This window comes from Equus asinus, chromosome 4 (genome assembly GCF_041296235.1).
Source record: "Equus asinus isolate D_3611 breed Donkey chromosome 4, EquAss-T2T_v2, whole genome shotgun sequence".
In the NCBI taxonomy this organism is placed as follows: domain Eukaryota; kingdom Metazoa; phylum Chordata; class Mammalia; order Perissodactyla; family Equidae; genus Equus; species Equus asinus.
In genome coordinates this window covers 20,602,980-20,625,877 of record NC_091793.1, presented here as the reverse complement: position 1 = coordinate 20,625,877, position 22,898 = coordinate 20,602,980, and the positions used below count along the sequence as shown (strand labels likewise).

General features: G+C 38.0%; 1 protein-coding gene across 1 annotated transcript in view; it reads left to right on the top strand.

The window, feature by feature from the left end:
• EP300 (E1A binding protein p300) overlaps positions 1–22,898 on the top strand; it is a 72,934-nt gene that overhangs the window by 33,185 nt on the left and 16,851 nt on the right. The window contains exons 7-19 of the mRNA XM_014858992.3: positions 4,822–4,915; positions 5,486–5,623; positions 7,584–7,701; positions 8,382–8,556; positions 11,985–12,062; positions 12,542–12,651; positions 14,224–14,361; positions 14,959–15,396; positions 16,378–16,557; positions 16,788–16,932; positions 19,801–19,919; positions 21,119–21,358; positions 21,786–21,874. Coding sequence (XP_014714478.2) covers positions 4,822–4,915; positions 5,486–5,623; positions 7,584–7,701; positions 8,382–8,556; positions 11,985–12,062; positions 12,542–12,651; positions 14,224–14,361; positions 14,959–15,396; positions 16,378–16,557; positions 16,788–16,932; positions 19,801–19,919; positions 21,119–21,358; positions 21,786–21,874 — 2,062 coding nt within the window. The remainder of the gene's footprint in view (positions 1–4,821; positions 4,916–5,485; positions 5,624–7,583; positions 7,702–8,381; positions 8,557–11,984; positions 12,063–12,541; positions 12,652–14,223; positions 14,362–14,958; positions 15,397–16,377; positions 16,558–16,787; positions 16,933–19,800; positions 19,920–21,118; positions 21,359–21,785; positions 21,875–22,898) is intronic.

The window sequence follows — 22,898 nt, the reverse complement described above, 5'->3', positions numbered from 1 at the left end:
AAGTTGTTAAATAATTATTGAGTGAGGAGTTTAAAAAACTGGACCAGAAACTAAGATGAAGAGTGAGCATACCTTTTCAGGCTTGTTTTCAAGCTCTTGTATATTAGAAGTACATGAAAAGGGGTTAGAAATGGAAAGAGATATGAGGACTTCTTCCCCCCCTGCAACCCCACCCTTCTCTTTTCTTTTAAATTTTTTTATTTTTCCACTTACGATTGCTTTTTTCCTCTCTTTTCGATGTTATGCAGAGTGTATCTTTGTATTTTAGGATCTTGACCCAATGCTGTTGTCTACCCCTGGCCTGGATTTTCATTTTTATAATTGGTTATTTTCCATTAATTTTTCAAATTTCTGTGTATAATTCCTAGTTTAGCTCTTTTCATCTTCTCTTGTATCTTCTGTGTCTGTACATTTGTGTATAGCTACAAAATTATTTAAATGTTAGCTTCTTGTGATTTCTTCTTTCCTCTTTCTCAGTGTCTTTTTCTTTATTTTAGGATTACATTTAAGATTAATCAAGTTTCCATCTATTTCTTGTTATTCAGTCAATGGTACCTTTTTAGTAATAATCATTATTATGAGCCAAAACTTCTAGAATACCTCATTTATTTCTTTTGTTGTGTTAGATCCCATCTTGAAAACTGATATGAAAACAGTACTCTTGCTTTTCTGCCTATAACATCCTTGTGGTTTCTGTTCATCAGGCACAGGCCCAAACTGGCAAAGGCCTACTTAAAAAGTGTTTTTCCTTTTACACCAAAGCCTTTTTAAAAAATAATTAGTCCTATATGTTTATGTTGAAGAGTGTCCCTGGTATTTTCATTTTCTTTTTATGTGTTCCCTAAAGCCCAGATAATAAATAAAGGAAATGAATATCAAAATGGAATCACCATGACTGAGTCATGTAATTTTCTCAGAAGTTTTTAAGGAGGTTTTAAGAAAGTATTTATTGCATGTTATGAACATGTGACTGGTTTTTCACTTCACACCAAAATCTTAAGCAATTTATTAGTTTTAACCAAAACTTTATATTTTTGGGTGTTGTTTGGATGAGGGGTTTTTGCTAAAAATGTTTTTTTTCGGGTGCTTAAAGTGATCCTTTAAGGCTTCTATCGTTATGAGAGTTTTATAATGGATTTTACCAGGAATATAATAATTTTGATGATGATCAGAAATATGGCTCTGGAGTCATAACTTGGCCTTAGTCTAGCGCCTTATTATCAGAAAGAGTAAAGAAATACACAGTTGTTAAATACTCAAATTAGAATGATAACTATATTTTCTTACTCTTTTGATGTCTTTTATGATTTTGAACTACTAAACCAAGCTCTTCTCACTTCTCTTTTCTTTCACCAATGGACTTTATTTTAGGATATTTCAAATTTGGACCTATCTGGTAGGCTACATCCACAAACAGAACTATGTTGTGCCCCCCAACAGTACAAAATTTTTATCCCACTTCTAAACAAAAGCAACTTGCTTAAGTATATTTCATTAACTCAGCAACCTAAAATGTTTATCTTTTATGTTTTTCCAAGAGTAGACTCCAAATAGTTGGTGCTGTCAGGTCTCACTCATTTTAACCCTAAAAGATTCTTGGGGGCCCTGCCAAGAGGGACAGATTGGATATGTAATTAGAAATCTAGGGGAAAACTTCATCAGGAAATTTGGGCCATTAAAACATCTGTGTATCCTCCCTGACAGCGACTTAAAATAGTCTATGTTCTTCCTTCATACTCGTTGCAAGTTTAGGGTACAGGTGGTATTTTGGTGCCTTCTTACTCCCTCTATGAATTCATTTTTTTCTCCTAAATTTTAATTTGGAGTTTTCAAACCTACCTAAAAATTGTAATTCACTAAAGACTGTATACATAACTTTTATCTAGATTTACTAATTTTCACCATTTTTTCCACATTTGCTTTGTTTCTGTGTGGATTTGAGCTATCGTAACACTTGCTTCTAACTATTTCAGCAGATGTTTCCTAGTGATGACATTCTTCTCCACAACTACAATATTGTATCATGTCTGCAAAATTGAATGGTTGTTCAATAATGTCATCTAACATGCAATCTATATTTTAATTTCTCCAGTTGCCCTCCAAAGTCAGTCAAGGCTTTTTACATTCATTTCATTTTGTATCTTTTGTCTGTTTTAATCTAGAAGTGCTCTTACCTTTCTTTGTTCATCACTCATTGACTTTTGATGAACCCTCTATATTGTCCCATAATTTGGATTTGTATAATTGTTTCCATATAATTAGATCCAGGTTAAACATGTTTGGTATGCATAATATGTCATGGGTGGTGGTGTGTATACGATCAGGTTTTAGTTTCAGCATAAAAATTTCTTGGGACTCTCTATTTGCCTTTAACTCTGCTTTTCAGTATCCTTAATCTCTGTGTTTATTGTTGACCTTCAAATTATTCGTTAGCTATTTTTCAGCTGTATTATGGAAACTGAAGCTATTACTATCTGAATTTTGCTTTGTACCCTCTTCTAAAGGTTTTATATCTCACTTATTTGGTAGATAAGATCTCTAGTTTATTTTCCCAAGCATCAGATTTTTAGAACAAGTGGTATTTATGTTTATTGGTCTACGTCACACCATCTTTAGCTGAGGTGTAGTGCTGGTTAGGCTAAAGCACCTGAGCAAACGTTTATACCAATGCTTCCATGGGAAAATGTGTGCACAGTAACGACTTGGGATTCTAGATGTGTCTCCTGCTCTGGCAGGACGGGCTGTAATGCTGGAACACTCTGAGTTATAAATTTTAGGTACTTGTGAATGACAAGGGTATTTGAATAAATGATTAGCAGCATTCATTCACATGTGCTGTGTGCTGAAAAAAACATACTAACGGCGCATGGTCTCTACTTTCAAACATCGCTAGTCTGGACGGGCAGGGAAGTGATTAAGTAGACAAAACTAGGATCTCTGTTACATATAGCAGGTTAGAGAGACTATAGCAGAGAAGGGAAGAGGGAATCCCCTCCGGAGCCCAAAATTAGAGCTTTTTACTGTCAGCCCTCCCTGACCATATTTGACCACGTTCTTAATCTTGTAGTTCCTATTGATTTTACTTATTCAATGAAGATTTTTATTAGTATGAGATTCTTCTTAGGGCTTAGCAAACAACAATATATTCTTGCTGATTTTTAAGTACCATGAATTATGTTTTTGTTCATTTTTTTCTTTCTGACTTGTTCTAATGTCTGGCTTCCTACATTTTTGTGTTCTGAGGTGAAGGCTAACCCTTAGGGTTTAAATATTAGCCTCTGTAAGGGTATTCCTTCTCAAGCTATGATTGAGCCATTACTTGCAATCAGTGCTGAATATTAAACGGACCTGGAGCCTTTGGAGAGAATATTTTACTGTTTTCATGTGTCATCAGAAGGCAGTAGGATAAGTAAATTGATATATGATGTAATCACTTTTTCTTTTACCTCATCATACTATTGCCACCAATAAAACAAGTCTATAGTAAGGGTACATAATTCTTCTAGAAATGAGTATTTACACATGGAGTGTTTTCAGTGTTAAATACAGAATTGTGGACAACATAACTCTTTTTAAAAAGACCACTTCCAGCACTTTCAGAGCTGGCCTGATGCTGTCAGAAGCAAAGTTCTGCCTAAGCATTTAGGAAGTGTGATGAAAGAAGGCTACCGTACTTTTCTTCATAAAACGTTGTTTACAGATGTAGCCAATTACTTGCATTTTAATGGAAAGTTTTGTTTTCTTGTTTTTAACTAAAATACCATGAGGGATATATTAATAGAATTAGACATCCAAAAGAAATTTTTTTTAACCACATGAAAATCTGGTTTGGTGTGAATATTGCTGTTGGTTGTTTTTAAAGAAATAGAATATTTATTAAAATTGTTAGTGAAGAAATAATATATGCACATAGAACTACTGAAGCCAGTTTGAAGGAGTATTCGATAAAAATTGTTTATCTTAAATCCAACCCTGCCTTTCTTGCCCTTTTTTTGGGATCATCGTACATACTTTCTTTCTGTCTCCTTAGGTAAATTGTCTGTGTTTATGAAAACGTATTCATGTATAGTTCAGTTCCCTAAACAATTTTGGTTCTAGTTTTTTTGCTCCTTTTAACATGATTGTACTTAAACGTTCATCATACGTATATGAGTATAACCGTGAGACAGGATATCAGAAGTGGAGATCCTAAGTGAAAGAACATGTGCGTGAAATTCCTCATTTGTTAGCAGTTGCCACGTAGCCCTCCGAGGGTGTGTCAGTCTACACATCTGTAAATTTTCAAGGAAAGTTCTTCTTTCCCCACACTCTTCTCAACACTTCCTATTCTCAAACTTTAAAAAGTTTTCACAATTTCATACATGAAAAATGTATTGCTTTAGGTTTTACTTTAAGTGCAATCCAGCATATTTGCATTTTTTAAGCTATTGTATTTCTTTTTATATAAATTGCCTGTTCCTTTTGTATTGGATTGTTCGTCTTTTTCTTACTGGTTTGTAAGGTATTTCGTGAATTAGCCTTTATATATGTGTTGCTAATTATATTGCTAACAATCATTATATGTGCTGCTAGTACTTTTTTTTTTTTTTTTTACTGATTTGTCATTTGTCTCTTGACTTCATTTATGGTGATTATTTTATTTATTACTAAGATTTCTAAATGTTGTCCTTATGGCTTCAGAGTTTTGAAAGGATAAAAATTTCTTTTGATATTTTCTTCTAGCACTTTCGTAGCTTTTTTCCCCCTAATTTTCTCCCCCCTCACCTCTTTTCTTCTTATTAGTATTTCAAATAATCGCTCTTGTTTTTTCTTTTGACCTAGGTGCTAGTCCTATGGGAGTAAATGGAGGTGTAGGGGTTCAAACGTCAAATCTTCTTTCTGACTCGATGTTGCATTCAGCCATAAATTCTCAAAAGTAAGTTTTATCTTGGTTTGTACCGTGTGTCATGTTTTAAACACTTGTTAAAATTCCTTAATTGAGTTTTTTAGTTTCTTTCATTTGAAGGTAGCCTGGATGAATGGAAACAAATAGTATATTTGAGTACACACTTTAGGCTTTCTATAATCTTATTTGAAATTATATTACTTATCTGGGGGTAACCTGCACCTTCCCGTATGTACATTGCAAGTATGCAGCTGCTTAAAAAACAAGTTTACTTTATCCCAGTGTTAAGAATTAGTCCATTACCCAGTGAATTCTCTGGGGTAAGCTGTGTCAAAATGACAGCTTGGTCTTATAACACAAAATGTAGTCTTTTAAACCCAAGACTTCATCCTCCCTTCCACACAATGAAATGTTGTGGGTTAGCTCGTTCCCTCACACAAGTACAAACATATACAAACTGTTTTCCCCAGACTTCTTAATGTAAATAGACTTGTTATAGTGTATCAGACCCATTGCAGTCATCACTGTCAGCTCTACTTAAATGAGATCTTCTTTCTCTACCTTTCTTCACTAAAACTATTTCACGACTCCTTTTTAAAGCCCAATGATGAGTGAAAATGCCAGTGTGACCTCTCTGGGTCCTATGCCAACAGCAGCTCAACCATCCAGTACTGGAATTCGGAAACAATGGCATGAAGACATTACTCAGGACCTTCGAAATCATCTTGTTCACAAACTGTAAGATTGTAGGCATGTCTTATTGATAAAGAGTTAGCATGTCAACATACTTCCAATCTGGCAGGCACCTAACCACAAGAGGAATATTACTGATTTTCTATAACCTGGCTGTTGCTGCTAATACTTATGCTTCTGTGGCTTTCTTCTATTCTCTGCTTCTCGACTTCTCACCATCATTTGTAGGAGTCTTTCAGCTTTAACAGTGTGTGAACTATTCTGCCTAGTGACAGTAATCAATATATTAGTTAAAAATTATTTTAGTGTCACTGCCTTTACAAAACTCATATTTTAAAAGAAAAACTAGATCTCAGCTCATTAGATTATGGCAGTGACAACACTGTCTTCTGTTATCCCTAGCAAAGCTTTTATTATGTTGACATGTTAAACTTGGCTGAGTGATTTTCCGGTCCTCCAAATGTGCACATATCAATGGTTTATGAAATACCGCTGCACTATTTGTTGTGAAGTTGATATATGCCAGACACTCTGCCTTACAAACGCTGTCTTTAAAGAGTTTTTGTCAGATGGAGAAGAGGGAAGGCGTATGGAGTGGTAAAATGTAATTCACCCAGTATCATTAGGCTAGAGCTTGGACCTCACTGATTACAGAGCTTACACTTCAAACAACATGCAGCGTTGTTGTTCTTGGAGAAAGCGGTCTTTTTTTCATTTCTACTCCACTTAGGGGTCTCCTTAATTCCATCCATATTTTTTATTGGCTTAGAACCATGTAGCTTATCTTTTATCATCTTTATTTTTATGTTATATTGGCCTTCCAGTTATACTTGAGTTTCATTTAGGAATTCTAAAATGATAGCACTAGAAATAGAATTTGATGAGGAGAAAATTCTGAGATTTTAATAAAATTAATAAAGAATAACCAAAACAAACTTATTTTGTGATAATCAAGTTGTTTAGGAACTTTTACTGAATTGACAGAGGCAATGGATTATTTGGGATTGATCATCTGACTTGCTGTTTGAAAGTTTATTATATGCTTGTGAATTTTTTACCAACTCAGATATTCTTCTAAACTTCCATTTATTCCTTCCCCATCTGGTTCCTTCAAGTACTATACAACTGAATGTGAGGTGTCCAAATGATAAAATTAGTGCCTGGAAATCACATTTGTCACTCTTTAGGAACGCTAGTGCCAAGCATTTTGTAGGCAATTGCTAGAGAGTAAAAGATATTGAATTGAGCAGAATCGTTATGCATTTCTGTCCCCTTCACTTCAAGTTTTTTTTTTTTTTTAAAGATTTTTTTTTTTAAAGATTGGCACCTCAGCTAACAATTGTTGCCGTTCTTTTTCTTTTCTCCCCAAATCCCCCCAGTACATAGTTGTATATTTTAGTTGTGGGTCCTTCTAGTTGTGGCATGTGGGACGTGGCCTCAGCCTGGCCTGACAAGCAGTGCCATGTCTGCGCCCAGGATCTGAACTGGCAAAAGCATGGGCCACCGAAGCAGAGCGCGCAAACGTAACCGCTCGGCCACAGGGCTGGCCCCCATTTCAAGTTTTTGATCTTTGAAGATTTTGTGGTGATGAATAGGTTTTATTTTACTAAACATGATAAATTGAGGAGAGTAGAAGGATCTGAAGGCTGTTGCTACTTGATACTATGACAAAGGTCAGGTTTCCTTACTTTGTGCTTTATGCAAATAGCACAGTATTAGTTTTTGCTCTACGTTAGAGTGACACGGACCAGAGAGTATTTTTATGGAGTCATTTCTTACATTCTGATCCGGAAAACCCTGTGTGTACCATAAAGAGACAATTTCATTTCAGTCAGTATTTTATATTTGAGCACATCCCACCCCTAATTTTTAAATTTTACTTAATGTGTTCACTGTATAAAAATGAGAAAATACCAATCAAGAAGAAGTATAAAGTACTGTACATTTCTATGATGAGAATGAAAAGCTGACATAATATAATAGTGGTAGGATTTTCTCTTCCTAGCGTTCAAGCCATATTTCCTACTCCCGATCCTGCTGCTTTAAAAGACAGACGGATGGAAAACCTAGTGGCATATGCCCGGAAAGTGGAAGGGGACATGTATGAATCTGCAAATAATCGAGTGAGCATCTATTTTTTCTATATAAAGTCAGAAATGGGCTTGTTCTAGTTGTTTAGTTTACTCCTCTTTGTAACATCGACAAGTAATACTGTACTTTAGGGGATACCCTTTAGCTCTCCTGTCTTATTCTCACTGTGCACAGTTGAGATAACAAAGCAGTTTTCTTAAAGTGTATGTCATCAAGAATCTTACACTTTTTCCTCTTAATAACACAGTGCACTCATGTGGCACTTTATCTGGGTTGTCCTTCTGTCAACTTAAAAAGTGGTTGAGCTGTAACCAGCTCTGTGCTATTTTCACTGGAATATGGTGAATCAGCTGCTTAGTGTTTTCAGCTTAAGTAGTAGTCTAGTTTCTTTACATCAGTTGAACTTTCCTCTCTAAATTGGCATCTCTTCAAAATGTGGCATATTCTTTCCCTGTGCTTAAATTGCCCACACATATTTTGTAAACCTACTCTGAGAAGTCATGCTTTTTATTGAATAGGTTCATAAGATAGCTGCTTTTCAGGAGATCATTACAAACATGAGCTTATATTTGGAATGATCTAAGAAAGTAGATTAGATTTTTTCCCCCATTTAGTAAAAGAAGCTAATATCTGTTTATAGTTCATTTTTTCTGTTACCTGATGCTAGCCCTCTCTTTTCCTCATCTTTATTTTATTTCCAAAATTCAAAAAGGCGGAATATTACCATCTGCTAGCTGAGAAGATTTACAAGATCCAGAAAGAATTAGAAGAAAAACGAAGGACTAGACTACAGAAACAGAATATGCTACCGAACGCTGCAGGCATGGTGCCAGTTTCTATGAATCCAGGGCCTAACATGGGGCAGCCACAACCAGGAATGACTTCTAGTAAGTGCTTTTTGTTATTATTTTAGGGAGAAATTGGTAATAAAATGGTTTCTAATCAGAGTCATTAATTTGTACTGGCTTGTGTAATTCTAGAGTTTTTGAATGACCCTTTTTTGCCTTTGCAAAAAAATAATTCATCCTTTAGTAAAAAAACAGTAGCTGAACACTATATTTAAGATTTCTGGGCATGGTACTAAGCATATCTTGATAATCTGGCTTCATTTTTAGACCCAAGATATTCTTCTCTCATAGTGACACCTAGATAATAATAGTCCACAGATTTTCACTGACTTGCATATGGTAGGCAGCCAATAGATGTAGGCTGAGCAGGTTCAAAGCCCCACCGGTTTTCATACATTCTAAACACACGATATCATGTTACTTACATTGTCACACTTACTTATTGACACGCTATGTTTGAAGGGTAAGAACTATTTATTTTTTTTAGAAGCATCATTTAAAATTCATCAGTTTCAGTGTTCTGATTACAGCAGCCTTCTCGACCTGATACTGATTTAATAACCAGATAACCAACATTATTACGCATTCCCTTATTCATTCATTGACTCATTACTAGGTTCCAAGCAGTGAAATACAGAGCTAGGTACAGAATAGTGAGTAAGAATACAGGCTATTTAAATGACGTGAGAAAGGCTATGATAGGGAAAAATCTATATTTCTTGAGTCAAGGAAGGTTGACTGCCTATAGGTACTGCCCACTGAGCCAGCAGGTACCAACTCTTACGCCATTAGTGGATTATAGGCGGGCTGAGAAATTCATCCCCCTCAGGCCTTGAAGTTGCTAAGAGAGTAGATCTTAAAAGTTCTCATCACAAGAAAAAAAATTTTCTAAGTCTGTATACTGATGGATGTCAACTAATGTCAATTATATCTCAGTTGAAAAAAAGACAAACACAATGGGAAAAGTGGACAACACAGTTTTCACACTCACCTAATGTGATGTATTAAGTTCATTGTGAATTTATCTAATTTTTATATTTGCATAGAAAATGATTATATGAGTAAGAGGAAGGATTATGGAAGACTTGAACTTTCATTTTTGTATTTCTATAAAGTTGTCTTTTTGGCAAAGAGCATGCATTTATTATATAATCAAAGGGTGGCTATGGTAGGTCTGTGTATTGGCCTGGAAAGATGTTCATAATAAGTGAATATAAATAACATGCATGTGCAGTCTGAAAAAGATCAACCTAGTTCTTAATGGGGTTGAATAAGAAGCTGACAACTCGATTTTTCACAAATAGGAAAACTTTAAGAGAAAGTTGATGACAGGCAAGTATGTGTTTTATAGTCTCATTTTTTCTGGAATGTGGCATATGCCCAGAAAGAAGTGGGAATAAATAAATACTAATCTGTTAACATTAATTTCTTGTGGGAGTGGTAGGATTCCTGAATACTTAGATTGTATGTTACAAAGTTTTTGATTGTGTATCTGTGTGTGTCTTTTGCATTGAGAGTATGTATTTAAATGTGAATGGTAGACATTTTAATTAATGGTTTTATATGGGTATATATATATTCTTTATCTCTAAATATTTGTCTTAAAATTTATCATCAAGGGGGCTGGCCCCATGGCATAGTAGTTAAGTCCACTGCACTCTGCTTTGACTGCCTGGGTTAGGGGGTTTGGATCTTGGGCGCAGACCTACACCACTCACGCATCAAGCCATGCTGTGATGGTGACCCACATACAAAGTAGAGAAAGATTGGCCACAGATGTTAGCTTGGGGCTAATCTTCCTCAAGCAAAAAAAGGGGAAGGCTAGCAGCAGATGTTAGCTTAGAGTGAATCTTCCTCACCAAAAAAAAAAAAGAATCACCAAAATGTTCCTTCAAGTGTTCACCAGATGTTCCTTATGATCATGAAAAATTAAGAGCTGCCTAATGGGCCAACAGTAGATTTTTATGGTGCATTTAGACCATGCAGTCAGTACAAACCATCAGGTATTTCATAGTTGTAAGCAAAAGTGCTTGGGCCAGATGTGGGCAGTAGGATTACATTTTTATTTTTTCATTTGATTAGTCTCACATATTTAAAAATCAGAAGATTTTGCATTACAATCTGGATTTCTGGCTTCCTTTAAAAATGGAAGGATCTAGCAGGTTGGCCCTCTTTCCAGGAGGGGTACCACTCTCTAGAGCTAGATTAGTGGTTACATATTTAGAAGGGTTGTGCTTTCTCCACTTCACCATAGTCCTCCCTATCCCTATTGTTTCAGGGGCCTTATCTTTTTCACTCACTGATAATCAACTGCCTGGCCCCTGCTGCCATTTACCTTGTAATGCCTATCTATATTATTGACAGGAAAAAACTTCTTCATAGATTAGGAGAAAACCTTATTTTGTATAAAGTGTATGTGGAAGATTAGAACTATTAGCAGAGGTCTATCTCTTTTTGTTTATGTTCTCGAATCTTTGTATAGTGAACATAGGGTACACTTGTTATTTTGTAAATCTTGCACGGTTGTAGATAAATGTTCAGCATTCTCTCCAGTTTTCAATTTGACTATATTATAATTTTGTTAGGAGCGATATTAGTAGTAAATCCTTATGGACTTAGTAACTTGAATTACAGTGAACCACATAGTTGGGCAGTCATTTTTGTTGCTGTTTAGTATAGCAAACTTTATAGTAAATGAGCAAAAATGGCAGGAAAATTTGAGAGTTGTCTGAAGTGGTGGGCTTCTCTTCAGAGCACAGTCTGCCACAAGTATGCCTAAGGCTTGAGCATACAGCACTTCGGGTGAGGGGGTGTCCAAGATAGAGCTGGGTCACTACATGCATCTTGTCCCCTGGGTGCTGAAGAAATATTTGTTCTGTGCACCGTGATGTGAAAAGGTTGGGAAGCACTGTGCTAGAGGGTATGCAGATAACCCAAGAAAACATTTAGAACTTATATATTGATATTTTAGTCTCATTTTTAATTATTTCTATCTTTGTATTTGTTTTAAGAGGTACATGAACTGTAGTGTAGTATAATATGTATATTGTTGAAAGTCATTCACAGTGGGCTTGTGTGCACAAAACACATATTATTGGCGTACACAATCAAATTTGGTCACTGGACAAAGCTCTTGTCTGTTGAGGTATTCTGCTTACCAAAGAATTGGGCTTAGTTAAACAGTAGCATATTAAATGCTATAGTAGTTTGTTTTTTTGTTTTTTTAACTGAAAGCATTCTGGTTCATAAAGGAATGTACTGAAACAAACCATTTGGAGGCATTTTCTCATATTCAAAAACTAACGTTTTTTAATGTTTCTGTCTAGTTCATGGCTTTATTCTTTTGAGATTCAGACTGAATTCTTCAAGATATTACTGAAGATATTTTGTGGGGCTTTTTTCTTTGTTTTTAAGAGAAAGGCAGCTGGCTGAAAGATTCTTTTCTAATCATCTCTATTCTACTCTAGATGGCCCTCTACCTGATCCGTCTATGATCCGTGGCAGTGTGCCAAACCAGATGATGCCTCGGATAACTCCACAACCTGGTAAGTTATGAAAGAAATCCGTGTCTTTAACGATGGCCTTTTTTTAACAAAGTCCCTGATGTACCACAAGATTATACTTGCCACCTTGGTTCCTGCCTCAGGCCAGCAGCGAGTATCATAATTACCTGCTTGAGAAATCAGGAAACCTTTTGGAGTTGAAGCCCAGGGAGGAAGGCAGGTTGAAGAGCAGTTGGCTGACAGGCTAAGGGGCAAAAGACATTAAATGATCAAGCATCCATTTAAAAAACAATTGGCCAAGATGGAATTTATTCCAGATTGTAAAATTTGGTTCAGAGACCATATGTTAATTAACAATGCCATTCTCTGGTTACTATCAATGAAACAGATTCATTCACGGTTGAAAGCAGGTTCCTTTATTTATCCTTATAAAATGATACATAATCAGAAATAAGAACTCTGTCTTTTATTATCTAGTTCCATGAAGGTGTTCAGATCTAATGTTTTACACTTATTCACAGGTTTGAATCAATTTGGCCAGATGAGTATGCCCCAGCCCCCTATTGGACCCCGGCAAACCTCTCCTCTTCAGCACCATGGACAGTTAGCTCAACCTGGAACTCTGAACCCAGTAAGTTTAACCTCTTTGGGTAATCTTTTTGGCCTTTACTGACATTTTAAAACTCCTTTTTCATTGTTTCTACTTTGTAAACAAAAATTCTCACACTTGCTTAAACTGCTAACTGTAAGTGATAAATCCTTAACCTTGATTCTTTCTGTAATTCTGTTGTATTTGACCCTTAATATGCACGGGATTAAATGATTATATGTGTTTGAGAGGTGACACTAAATATTTTCTAAAAGTGGATTGAAGAAAACTAAACCATATACCACAATTAGGCAGTGAATACTAAAATCCTTAATTTTCACTTATCTCTTTTACGTGTAAATTGTTTTTAGAAATTTATCCTACAGAAATTATCAGTGAGATACTAAAAGATATAATTTGAAGAAAATTCGTATTAAGGGTGTTATATTATGTACTCTATTTTGAATAAAGGCCATGTCCTGAATGTACGTTATGGGATTCGTTATGATTAAATTCTGTTACATATGTAAATTGAAATGCTCTGTAAGCAATAATTCCAGAAAGCTGTTGACAGCTTTAAATGAGAAAAAAAGGTTTCTAAAGTATATTATTATAGGACCCAATATAGTTATGAATTCTTGTTTATAATCTATATAAAATAAACACTAAAAGAAAGATGCTTCCAAGTACTGTTCAGTCGTACTACTAGAACACTTAGAAGAGCAACCAGTCACCTTTCCCTGGACTGTCAGTGTTGAGTAGCCTGCACACTTTGACATAGTCACCTCTCTTCCATAATGCCTATCTTCCCCCAACACAAAACCTACCCAGGCAGGAAACTATTTTGCAAGGGTGATGGAGGAGCAGTTGCCTGGGTTTTGAGATGATAAGACGGACTCATCATCTCACTGCTCCTTATTCATCCACTGTTCCATGTTGGCCCCAATCCTCACCCTGTCTTTCACAGTTAGCTTGTTCTTCCAGTCCTTGAGCCTTTTTGAAGTTGTCTAGCCTAATGTCTTGGCAGCAGTCTGTCTTGTTTAATGAGGAGTCTTAGTCTTCATTTTTATCTGTAAGACAGATAGATACTTTTCTTATGTTAGTAAGTTTCTGGCCTTTGGTACACCATAATTCCTTCCTTTATTAAAGGCCTGGCTTTGTTTTGGGCTATTTTAAAAGTGAAATTTAGCAATCTTACTGTATTTGTGGACCATGAATGCTACCAGGTTCAGCCACAACTTGTAAGATTTTACTTGTTTGTACCCATTATGGGGTCTTGCAGTCTGTGCTATTACAGTACTAGTGACATGAGCAAAGACCTCATGAAATTATGGTTCACTCTCCTCACTTAACAAACAGTATGCAAAGAAACAATAACCTGTGTACCTTGCCAAGGTTCTGGGTGCATTTGTGTATCAAGAGAATATGTTTGTCTTGTAATTTCTTAGAGGAGGCTTAGTTCTCCATTACCGTGGCGTGAGAGTCAGCTGTTGCACCACTTTCTTCCTTTCCTCCCCTGCCCTCCCCACAGCAGAGCCAGAGCAGTTGGTGATTCCAGCTGCAGTAGAATCACTGTAATGAAGCAATTTGGTGCTCTGTGTTCTTTCTGTGCAGCCTATGGGCTACGGACCTCGCATGCAGCAGCCTTCCAGCCAGAGCCAATTCCTTCCCCAGCCTCAGTTCTCAACACAGGGAATGAATGTAGCAAATATGCCTTTGGCTCCATCTGGCGGTCAAGCACCAGTGTCTCAAGTATGTCTCACAAATAGACGTTTTTACTTGTTTTCATGATTCTTGAAATGTCTCTATGTAGGTTTTATAGGGAAGGGTAGCAGCAAATAGTGAAAATAGATGATTTTTAAGTTCTTAATAAGAACAATTATGGACATAAACGGTATTCTGAACATGAAGAGATTACTCTGTGACATAGCAATGGTGTTGTTACAAACTAGGAAATAGAGTAAATTGATAGTTTTAATCATTTTTTTTTTTTTAGTAGTGAATACTTTTTTAAATGAAATCTGAGAGCTGTAATGCAAAAGGAAGAACTCTGGCTGAAGAGAACATGGGAACGCCACAAAACGTTCTCCTCTCCTGTCCATATCCCTGCAGTGGCTGAGGCCATTCTGCTACATTTTTTGAAATCTACTTAATTACGTACTATTTTGGTTGAATTATCCAAAGATATCCCCCCAATAACAGGATTTTTGACACGTTTTGAAATGGAGACATTCATTGCCAATTTCTGCTTAATCAGTTTGTGTCCTTAAATGCGTGTATCCTCCCTATGTAAATATTTCTTTAATTCTGTTCTAAATTGCCATCTTGTTATGTTTTTCATTTTAACAGGCACAAATGTCCAGTTCTTCCTGCCCTGTGAACTCTCCTATAATGCCTCCAGGGTCTCAAGGGAGCCACATTCACTGTCCCCCTCTCCCTCAACCAGCTCTGCATCAGAATTCACCTTCTCCCGTACCCAGTCGTACCCCCACCCCTCACCACACTCCCCCAAGCATAGGGGCTCAGCAGCCACCAGCAACAGCAATTCCTGCCCCTGTTCCTACACCTCCAGCCATGCCACTTGGGCCTCAGTCCCAGGCTCTACATCCGCCTCCAAGGCAGACACCTACACCACCACCGACGCAACTTCCTCCCCAAGTGCAGCCTTCACTTCCTGCTGCTTCTTCAGCTGACCAGCCGCAGCAGCAGCCTCTCTCACAGCAGAGTACAGCAGCCTCTGTTCCCACCCCAACGGCGCCACTGCTGCCTCCGCAGCCTGCAACTCCAGTAAGCAGAGACCTGGGTTTAGGCAGTCATGTTAGTGTTACTTCTGTGCAGTTTCTATGCTATAGTGCCATCTCTTATTGTAGTCTCCCTGGTTAGACTAGAATCGCTTTTAGTTAGGAACTTTCTTTTCCTTTCTGTTTTCCCTTCCTGTTGTGGTACCTAGCATAGAAGGAGCTCAAAGATTTTGTTTAGATCTGATATTGAATCTTTTCCAAACAGTCTAAGCTGTAGTATTCAAGAGCAAATGAACAAAATCATGGATTTATGAGTGTTTTCACTCTTAGCCAAAGTTAGAAAACCATGATCTAAGATGAGAAAGGTATGGGCAACAGCTACTTCATAAAACACTTCATCAGCACCTGTTTCATCCTGGCCTCTGATAGGCAAGGAAGGGCCAAGTACAGAAAGGAAACTCGTGATTTTATTCTGTGTAGGATAGTTCTTGAAAATGCTGTCTCTGATTATGAGGTTTCTCACTAGACAACGTAGGAAGAAGAGAGATTCCTAGTTATCCAAAAGAATGTGAGGGCCTCAAAATACCCACTCAGTATGAGAGTTCATTATATTCTTTCTCCTTTTCTGTACATTTGAAACTTTTCCTAATGAGAAGTTAAAAGCAAAGCAAGATAGCCAGTCATGCTTATTTTCTTTCCATTTCTCTGTAAATGTGAGCTCCTCTTAGGCAGTCATCTCTGAAACCCCCACCCCTCACACACTGCCTCAGAGTGATAGTTACTGAAGAAAGAGGTGCTGGCTCTTCTTGGTACAACCAGCCAGCCAGTGTTTGCCAGTCCTCAATCTCCTGTCTTAAGTAGAATTTACTTCCGGGAGGTGAAACAGGCAGAGTGAGTGGAAGTATCATAAATGGATCTAATGATGCCAGCCTAGAAATAGCTGGTTAATCATGTCATTCTGTGGTGTAGCTTAAATTCTGGTTGTATAATTGGCAAACTTTTTGTATTTTCCCTTCTTTCTGCCCAGCTTTCCCAGCCAGCTGTAAGCATCGAAGGGCAGGTATCAAACCCTCCATCTACTAGTAGCACAGAAGTGAATTCTCAGACCATTCCTGAGAAGCAGCCTTCACAGGAAGTGAAAATGGAGGCTAAGATGGAAGTGGATCAACCAGAACCAGCAGATACTCAACCAGAGGATATTCCAGAGGTGAGAGTAGGGTAATTATTCCTGTCATTTGGTGAGGACCTCAGTCTAGGAACCCAGTTAAAAATGTTAAGGAAAGTATTCTGATAATTAGGTCTTATTTCACTGATTTCCATGTGAGAAAGGGTCTTGAGATACATGGACAGGAGAGGGTAAGGTACATAAAATAATGATCTTACTGCTTCCCAGTTGCATGTCTTTGGAATGCTAAAAATTCCTACCTTGCCTTTTAGACTAAAGCAGAAGACTGTAAAGTGGAACCTACAGAAACAGAAGAGAGAGGCACTGAATTAAAAACTGAAACAAAAGAGGAGGAAGCCCAGCCAAGTACTTCAGCTACCCAGTCATCTCCAGCCCCAGGACAGTCAAAGAAGAAGAGTAAGTCCTTTGGCTCTGGATTGCTGGAGGTGGGGGGAGAGTGAAAGATCTTGAGTAGAATGGGATAGAGCTTCTTGGGCCTGAGAGGTTGACTTTCATGTGATTTCATTAAGCTTGGAGCCCTTGGCCTGGTCTCTTCATTATTACTATTATTTGAAAAGAATTTTTCTTTCCTTTAGGTATATTTGCTTCCTGCAGTCACACCCATCATTTCCCTAGGGTTGGATGGTTAACAGTCTCTCAAAATATCTTTTTCAGAGAAGAATAATTGTTAAATAACATCCTTGACCAAAATGCAGGAAATAATAGCTATAATATTAGTAACATTTATTGTTAACCTACTGTACACCTGGCACCTGTGCCACACACCTTTAGTGTCTCATCTAATAACTTCACAGCAACTGTGAGATCGTTGATCCCTGTTTTATAGGAGAGAAAACTAAGGCTCAGCAAGGTTAAGTAACTTGCCCCAGCTTACTCAGCTGGTATATGAAGCCAGGCAGGCCGATTCAGAGTCTCTGCTCTGAACCACCCTGCTTGAATATTAATGAGTCAAGCCAAGCAAGCAGCACTGCTTAGCACACAGAGTTAAACAGTGCCCACAGAAATTAGCTTACTAACTTGTTTAGGACTAGAACTTATTGTGGCTCTAGTGGCCCCTTCACAGATAGGTATTATCTCAAGGGGGAGTCTGCTGGCTCCTGGAGGTGATGTGTATCAAAGTGTTCCATTAGTACAATGTACTTTACAATGTTGGAGGTAAAAAATTTAATTTCCTCTAAAAATAAAGTTTGTGTATGTTGAAGTGTTATTTTAATGTAGGCTGCAGCAAACCCAATCTTACTATTAGGAATCTCTTTAAAACAGCTAATCTCACAAATTTGCTCAAATTCTGTTTATTTTGAGCATAACCAAATATGAGAGACAAAGAAACCTCTCCCATCTGTTTGATTTTTTTTTTCATGACAACCCCCACCATTAGGTGAAAAATATCTAATGTACTAACAAATACACCCCCCTCAAGATAAAATTAATTTGTGAAGAGCCAGCCCTGATGGCCTAGTGGTTAAAGTTCGGTGCACTCTGCTTCACCAGCCTGGGTTCAGTTCCCGGGCCCGGAATCACAGCACTCGTCTGTTAGTAACCGTACTGTTCTGGCAGCTCACATAAATGAACTAGAAGGACTTAACAGCTGGAATTTTTACAATTATGTACTGGGGCTCTGGGGAGGGGTAAAAAAGGGAGATTGGCAACAGACGGTAGCTCAGAGCAAATCTTTTTTTTTTTTTTTTTTTAAGATTTTATTTTTTCCTTTTTCTCCCCAAAGCCCCCTGGTACATAGCTGTATATTCTTCGTTGTGGGTCCCCCTAGTTGTGGCATGTGGGACGCTGCCTCAGCGTGGCTTGATGAGTAGTACCATGTCCGCGCCCAGGATTCGAACCAACGAAACACTGGGCCGCCTGCAGCGGAGCGCGCGAACCCAACCACTCGGCCACAGGGCCAGCCCCTCAGAGCAAATCTTTTAAAAATAAATAAATAAAAGGCATAAAAATTAATTTGTGAATAGAAGAAGGAATAAGGCCTCTCCTCAGAGTGTGTTTTAAAGCTCGAAACTGGACCCTTAATGACTGCCTTCTTGAATGATAGCATAAATTAATTCTATTTGGGAGACATCAGCAAATCTTTCCTGACTTTCAGGACGCACACTGAGAACACATTTGAATGTAATTTGATTGAGAACATTGTTCTAGTAATAATGATTTAGTTCTCTCTTTCTTTAGATTGAAACATAACGTTTACTATTAAAACAGTAAGTTTACCATTAAAATGGTGAAAAATGGGGGCCGGCCCCATGGCTGAGTGGTTAAGTTCACCCGCTCCACTTCAGCGGCCCAGGGTTTCACCGGTTTGGATCCTGGGAGCAGACATGGCATCACTCATCAAGCCATGCTGAGGTGGCGTCCCACATGCCACAACTAGAAGGACCCACAACTAAAATATACAACTATGTACTGGGGGGATTTGGGGAGAAAAAAGCAGAAGAAAAAAAAAAGATTGGCAACGGTTGTTAGCTCAGCTCTTAAAAAACAAAGTAAAAACCCCTAAGCTTGGAAACCTCAAGTGTTTAATGAGGGGCCCTTCCCTGCAGTGATTCCGATCTCTTTAGTCATGAGGCAATACCAGGTCTAATTTCTGACTGTCAAATACTGATACCACACACGAGGACTTCTTTCTTTTCTTGCTTGACAGCATTTCGCTTCTATCGCCAGCATCTTTTGAAATGTTATTTTGACAAATGTCTTCATAAGTTTTTGGAAGGCTTAGGATTCTGTTTCTACTTGGTCGAGACTATCATAACTGAATTTGTGGCTGAAAAATTAGCTGAGCCATGAAGGATGTTTAAAGGTGACCAGAGGGGCCAGCCTGGTGACACAGCAGTTGTTTGCAGTTCCGCTTCGGCGGCCCAGGGTTCGCCGGTTCAGCTCCTGGGTGCAGACATGGCACCACTTGGCAAGCCATGCTGTGGTAGGCGTCCCACATATAAAGAGAGGAAGATAGGCACAGATGTGAGCTCAGGGCCAGTCTTCCTCAGCAAAAAGAGGAGAATTGGCAGCAGATGTTACGTCGGTGCTAATCTTCCTTTAAAAAAAAAACAAAAAAGGTGACTAGATATGGTGTTTTCAAGGTGCTACCTGAAGCAGACCAGGAATTAGAAACAGGAAGTGCACCCTTAGTGATACTGCCATGGGGACAATGTAGGCAATTTTATGTTTGTGATTCTTGAGATAGTTTTATAGCTTTGACTTTAACATTTTTTTTCTTGTTTTGCGTAATTGATAACTAATTTCAAATGTACTCTTCTTAAGTTTTCAAACCAGAAGAGTTACGACAGGCACTGATGCCAACATTGGAGGCACTTTACCGACAGGATCCAGAATCCCTTCCCTTTCGTCAACCTGTGGACCCTCAGCTTCTGGGAATCCCTGTAAGTATAGTACTTTGGATTTTTTTTTTCATTTGTTAACAGCTTTATTCAGATATAATTCACATGTTGTACAAGTCACCCATTTAAAATGTCCAATTCACTGGTTTTTGTGTATTCATAAAATTGTGCAACCATCACCATAGTCGGTTTTGGATCATTTTCATCACCCAAGAAAAGAAATCCCATATCCATAAGTAGACAACTCCCCGTTTCTTCCCACAGCCCCCCAACCCCCAGCCAACCACTAGGCTCCTTTTTGTCTCTATAGATTTGTCTGTTTTGAATGTTTGATTAAATGGAATCATACAGTGTATGGTTCTTTGTGACTGGTTTCTTTCACTTAGCCTGATGTTTTCAAGGTTCATCCATATTGTAGCACAAATCAGTACTTCATTTCTTTTTATCGCCCAGCAATATTCCATTATATGGATATACCATGTTTTCTTTACTCCTTCATTAGTTGATAGCCATTTGGGTTGTTTGCGCTTTTTGGTTGTTGAAGATAGCACTGCTATGAATATTTACATATAGGTTTGTGTAGGGGTGTATGTTTTTATTTCTCTTGGGTATATATCTAGGAGTGGGGTTGCTGGTCATATGGTTTATCATTTTTATCTCTTGAGTAACAGTAGTTCATGATAGAAGAGGTGGACTCAAATAAGCTTCATCTGCTTATAAGGTTGCCCTTATACACCAGGCTACTGGCAGGTTTCATTTGAGGATTTTAAGTGGTTATTGGATAAAGCAATGGAGTACTTTGAGGGGCAAAAATCCGTTAGGAACTTTTTCCCCCCTATATTTTTCTGTGGCCTTAGATGGATCATTGATAGTCCCTAGGCTTAGTTTCTTTATCTGTAGGCTCCTAGTACTAAAACATTAAGGGTCTTTAACTTCTCCGTCTTTAAACTGATCACACATATGCTATGGTAAAGCATCTGAAGTCTCTTCAGTAGACCATCAGCCTGCTATCTGGGAAGTCTGTAGTAGCTCTGTTATCCTCTCTGCCCTCTGAGCTGCTTTGTATCTCTGTAGACTGATGATTTAAAGAAGTTATGGGCATCAATCAACTCTTTGGAAATAGAGACAGGTCAGAGACCTAACATTATATGGAAAATAATAATGATGATAGGAAGACACGCCATCTACCTTAAATATACTGAGTATTGAGTAATGTTGTTTGGTGTCACTTGTCCTTCTAGGATTACTTTGATATTGTGAAGAGCCCCATGGATCTTTCTACCATCAAGAGGAAGTTAGACACTGGACAGTATCAGGAGCCCTGGCAGTACGTGGACGACATTTGGCTTATGTTCAACAACGCCTGGTTATATAATCGGAAAACATCACGGGTGTACAAATACTGCTCCAAGCTGTCTGAGGTCTTCGAACAAGAGATTGACCCAGTCATGCAAAGCCTTGGATATTGTTGTGGCAGAAAGGTAAGAAATTTTTGCACAGATAAGAATTGTATTGAAAACTTGGCCAATTAGAATCCTGACTCATCAGATTGTAAGCTCATCTGGAGTAAGGATTTGATCATATTCACTGTGCACAGTGCACAGTGCCTGGCATGTACTGTTTTTTTTGTGCATACTAATTCATATCGAGCTCCTCTTGTCCTACTGAGTTCTTTGGTAAGTGGTGGAAAGATATGACCACTAAGCCTACCTCAGAGTGGCAAAGTAATCCAGTAGTAAACTATAATGTTTTTAGTTCTGTGAAGTGTCTTGGAAACTGAAACAGCCCATTATGATTAATATAAATGAGAATAAGACGTTGTTCACTTTTGTTTCTGATTTGCCAGTGTAAATATCCTAGCTTGTCATTGAGGCCTATGTGCTATTTAACAAATGGTTTCTTTTGCAGTTGGAATTCTCTCCACAGACACTCTGTTGCTATGGCAAACAGTTATGTACAATCCCTCGTGATGCCACTTACTACAGTTACCAGAACAGGTAAGCCCGACCACGTGTGGACCATGGTCCGTGTGTCCGCAGGTCTAGGGAGTGCATGCGGATGGACCAGCACACATACAGTCATGCTTCGTGTGTAATTTGCTTGAAAACAACTGTACAGCACAAGTTCTGGTCTTGACATTCTGCCTTTGTGTGCAGGATTCAACAATTTTCTAGCAGAAAGTAGCCTTGTGTCAGTTATCTGGGCCTTTATTTTTATAAGGCAGGATTGGGAAGTTAAGCAACTTGATGAGTTGGTGGCATAGATGGGATTATATCCCAGACCCCAATTCTCTTTCCACTGTCCTTTCATAGCTCACCACAGCCCCAAGCAAAACTGAGATTTTCAAACTAGTCGTTCTACTTGTCCATGAAATTGTGTTGACTATATCTCCTTTCCCAAAACCTATGCAGAAAACTTTTAGCCAGATGTCTATTAGCCAGCTGTATCTTTTTGGAAATGTTTCCCTTTTGTGTGCAGCCTGTCCTTAAGTTGTTCTTGGAGTATACTAAAACAGAGGATCCCAGAGTATTTGCTTTGCCTCTATTAAGCAAAGAAAAAGGAGCAGCTCCCAAAATAGCTCTGTACCAGACAGTTACTTAGAAAGACTTGCATATGACAGTGGATGGTAGGGTTCTAATAAATTGGGCACTTCTGTCTATTTTCTCCTGCCCAAACAATGGCTGTAATCAGACAAATTCCATTCACTCATCTGTCTTAACCATGATTGGTCTCCTTCTTTCAGTGACTAGCCTAGAGTATAGCTTGCATGGGGTGTTTACCTGAGGCTCTGAGATAGGAAGAGCAAGGCCGGGCAGTTAATACCCTTTACTTCTTTAGTAACACTAAGCCCACAGTGGTGTTTTTGCTGAACTTGTGTGCTACAGATGGATTTCTAGCTTTGAAAAAGTGACTTAAACTTTTTGTTTTATTTACAAAAAGTTAGGTGCACTCCCCTAATGCTTTGTAGTCATTAGAATCCACAGTTTTTTACTCATTAAAACCTAGGAAAAGTGAGTCTCA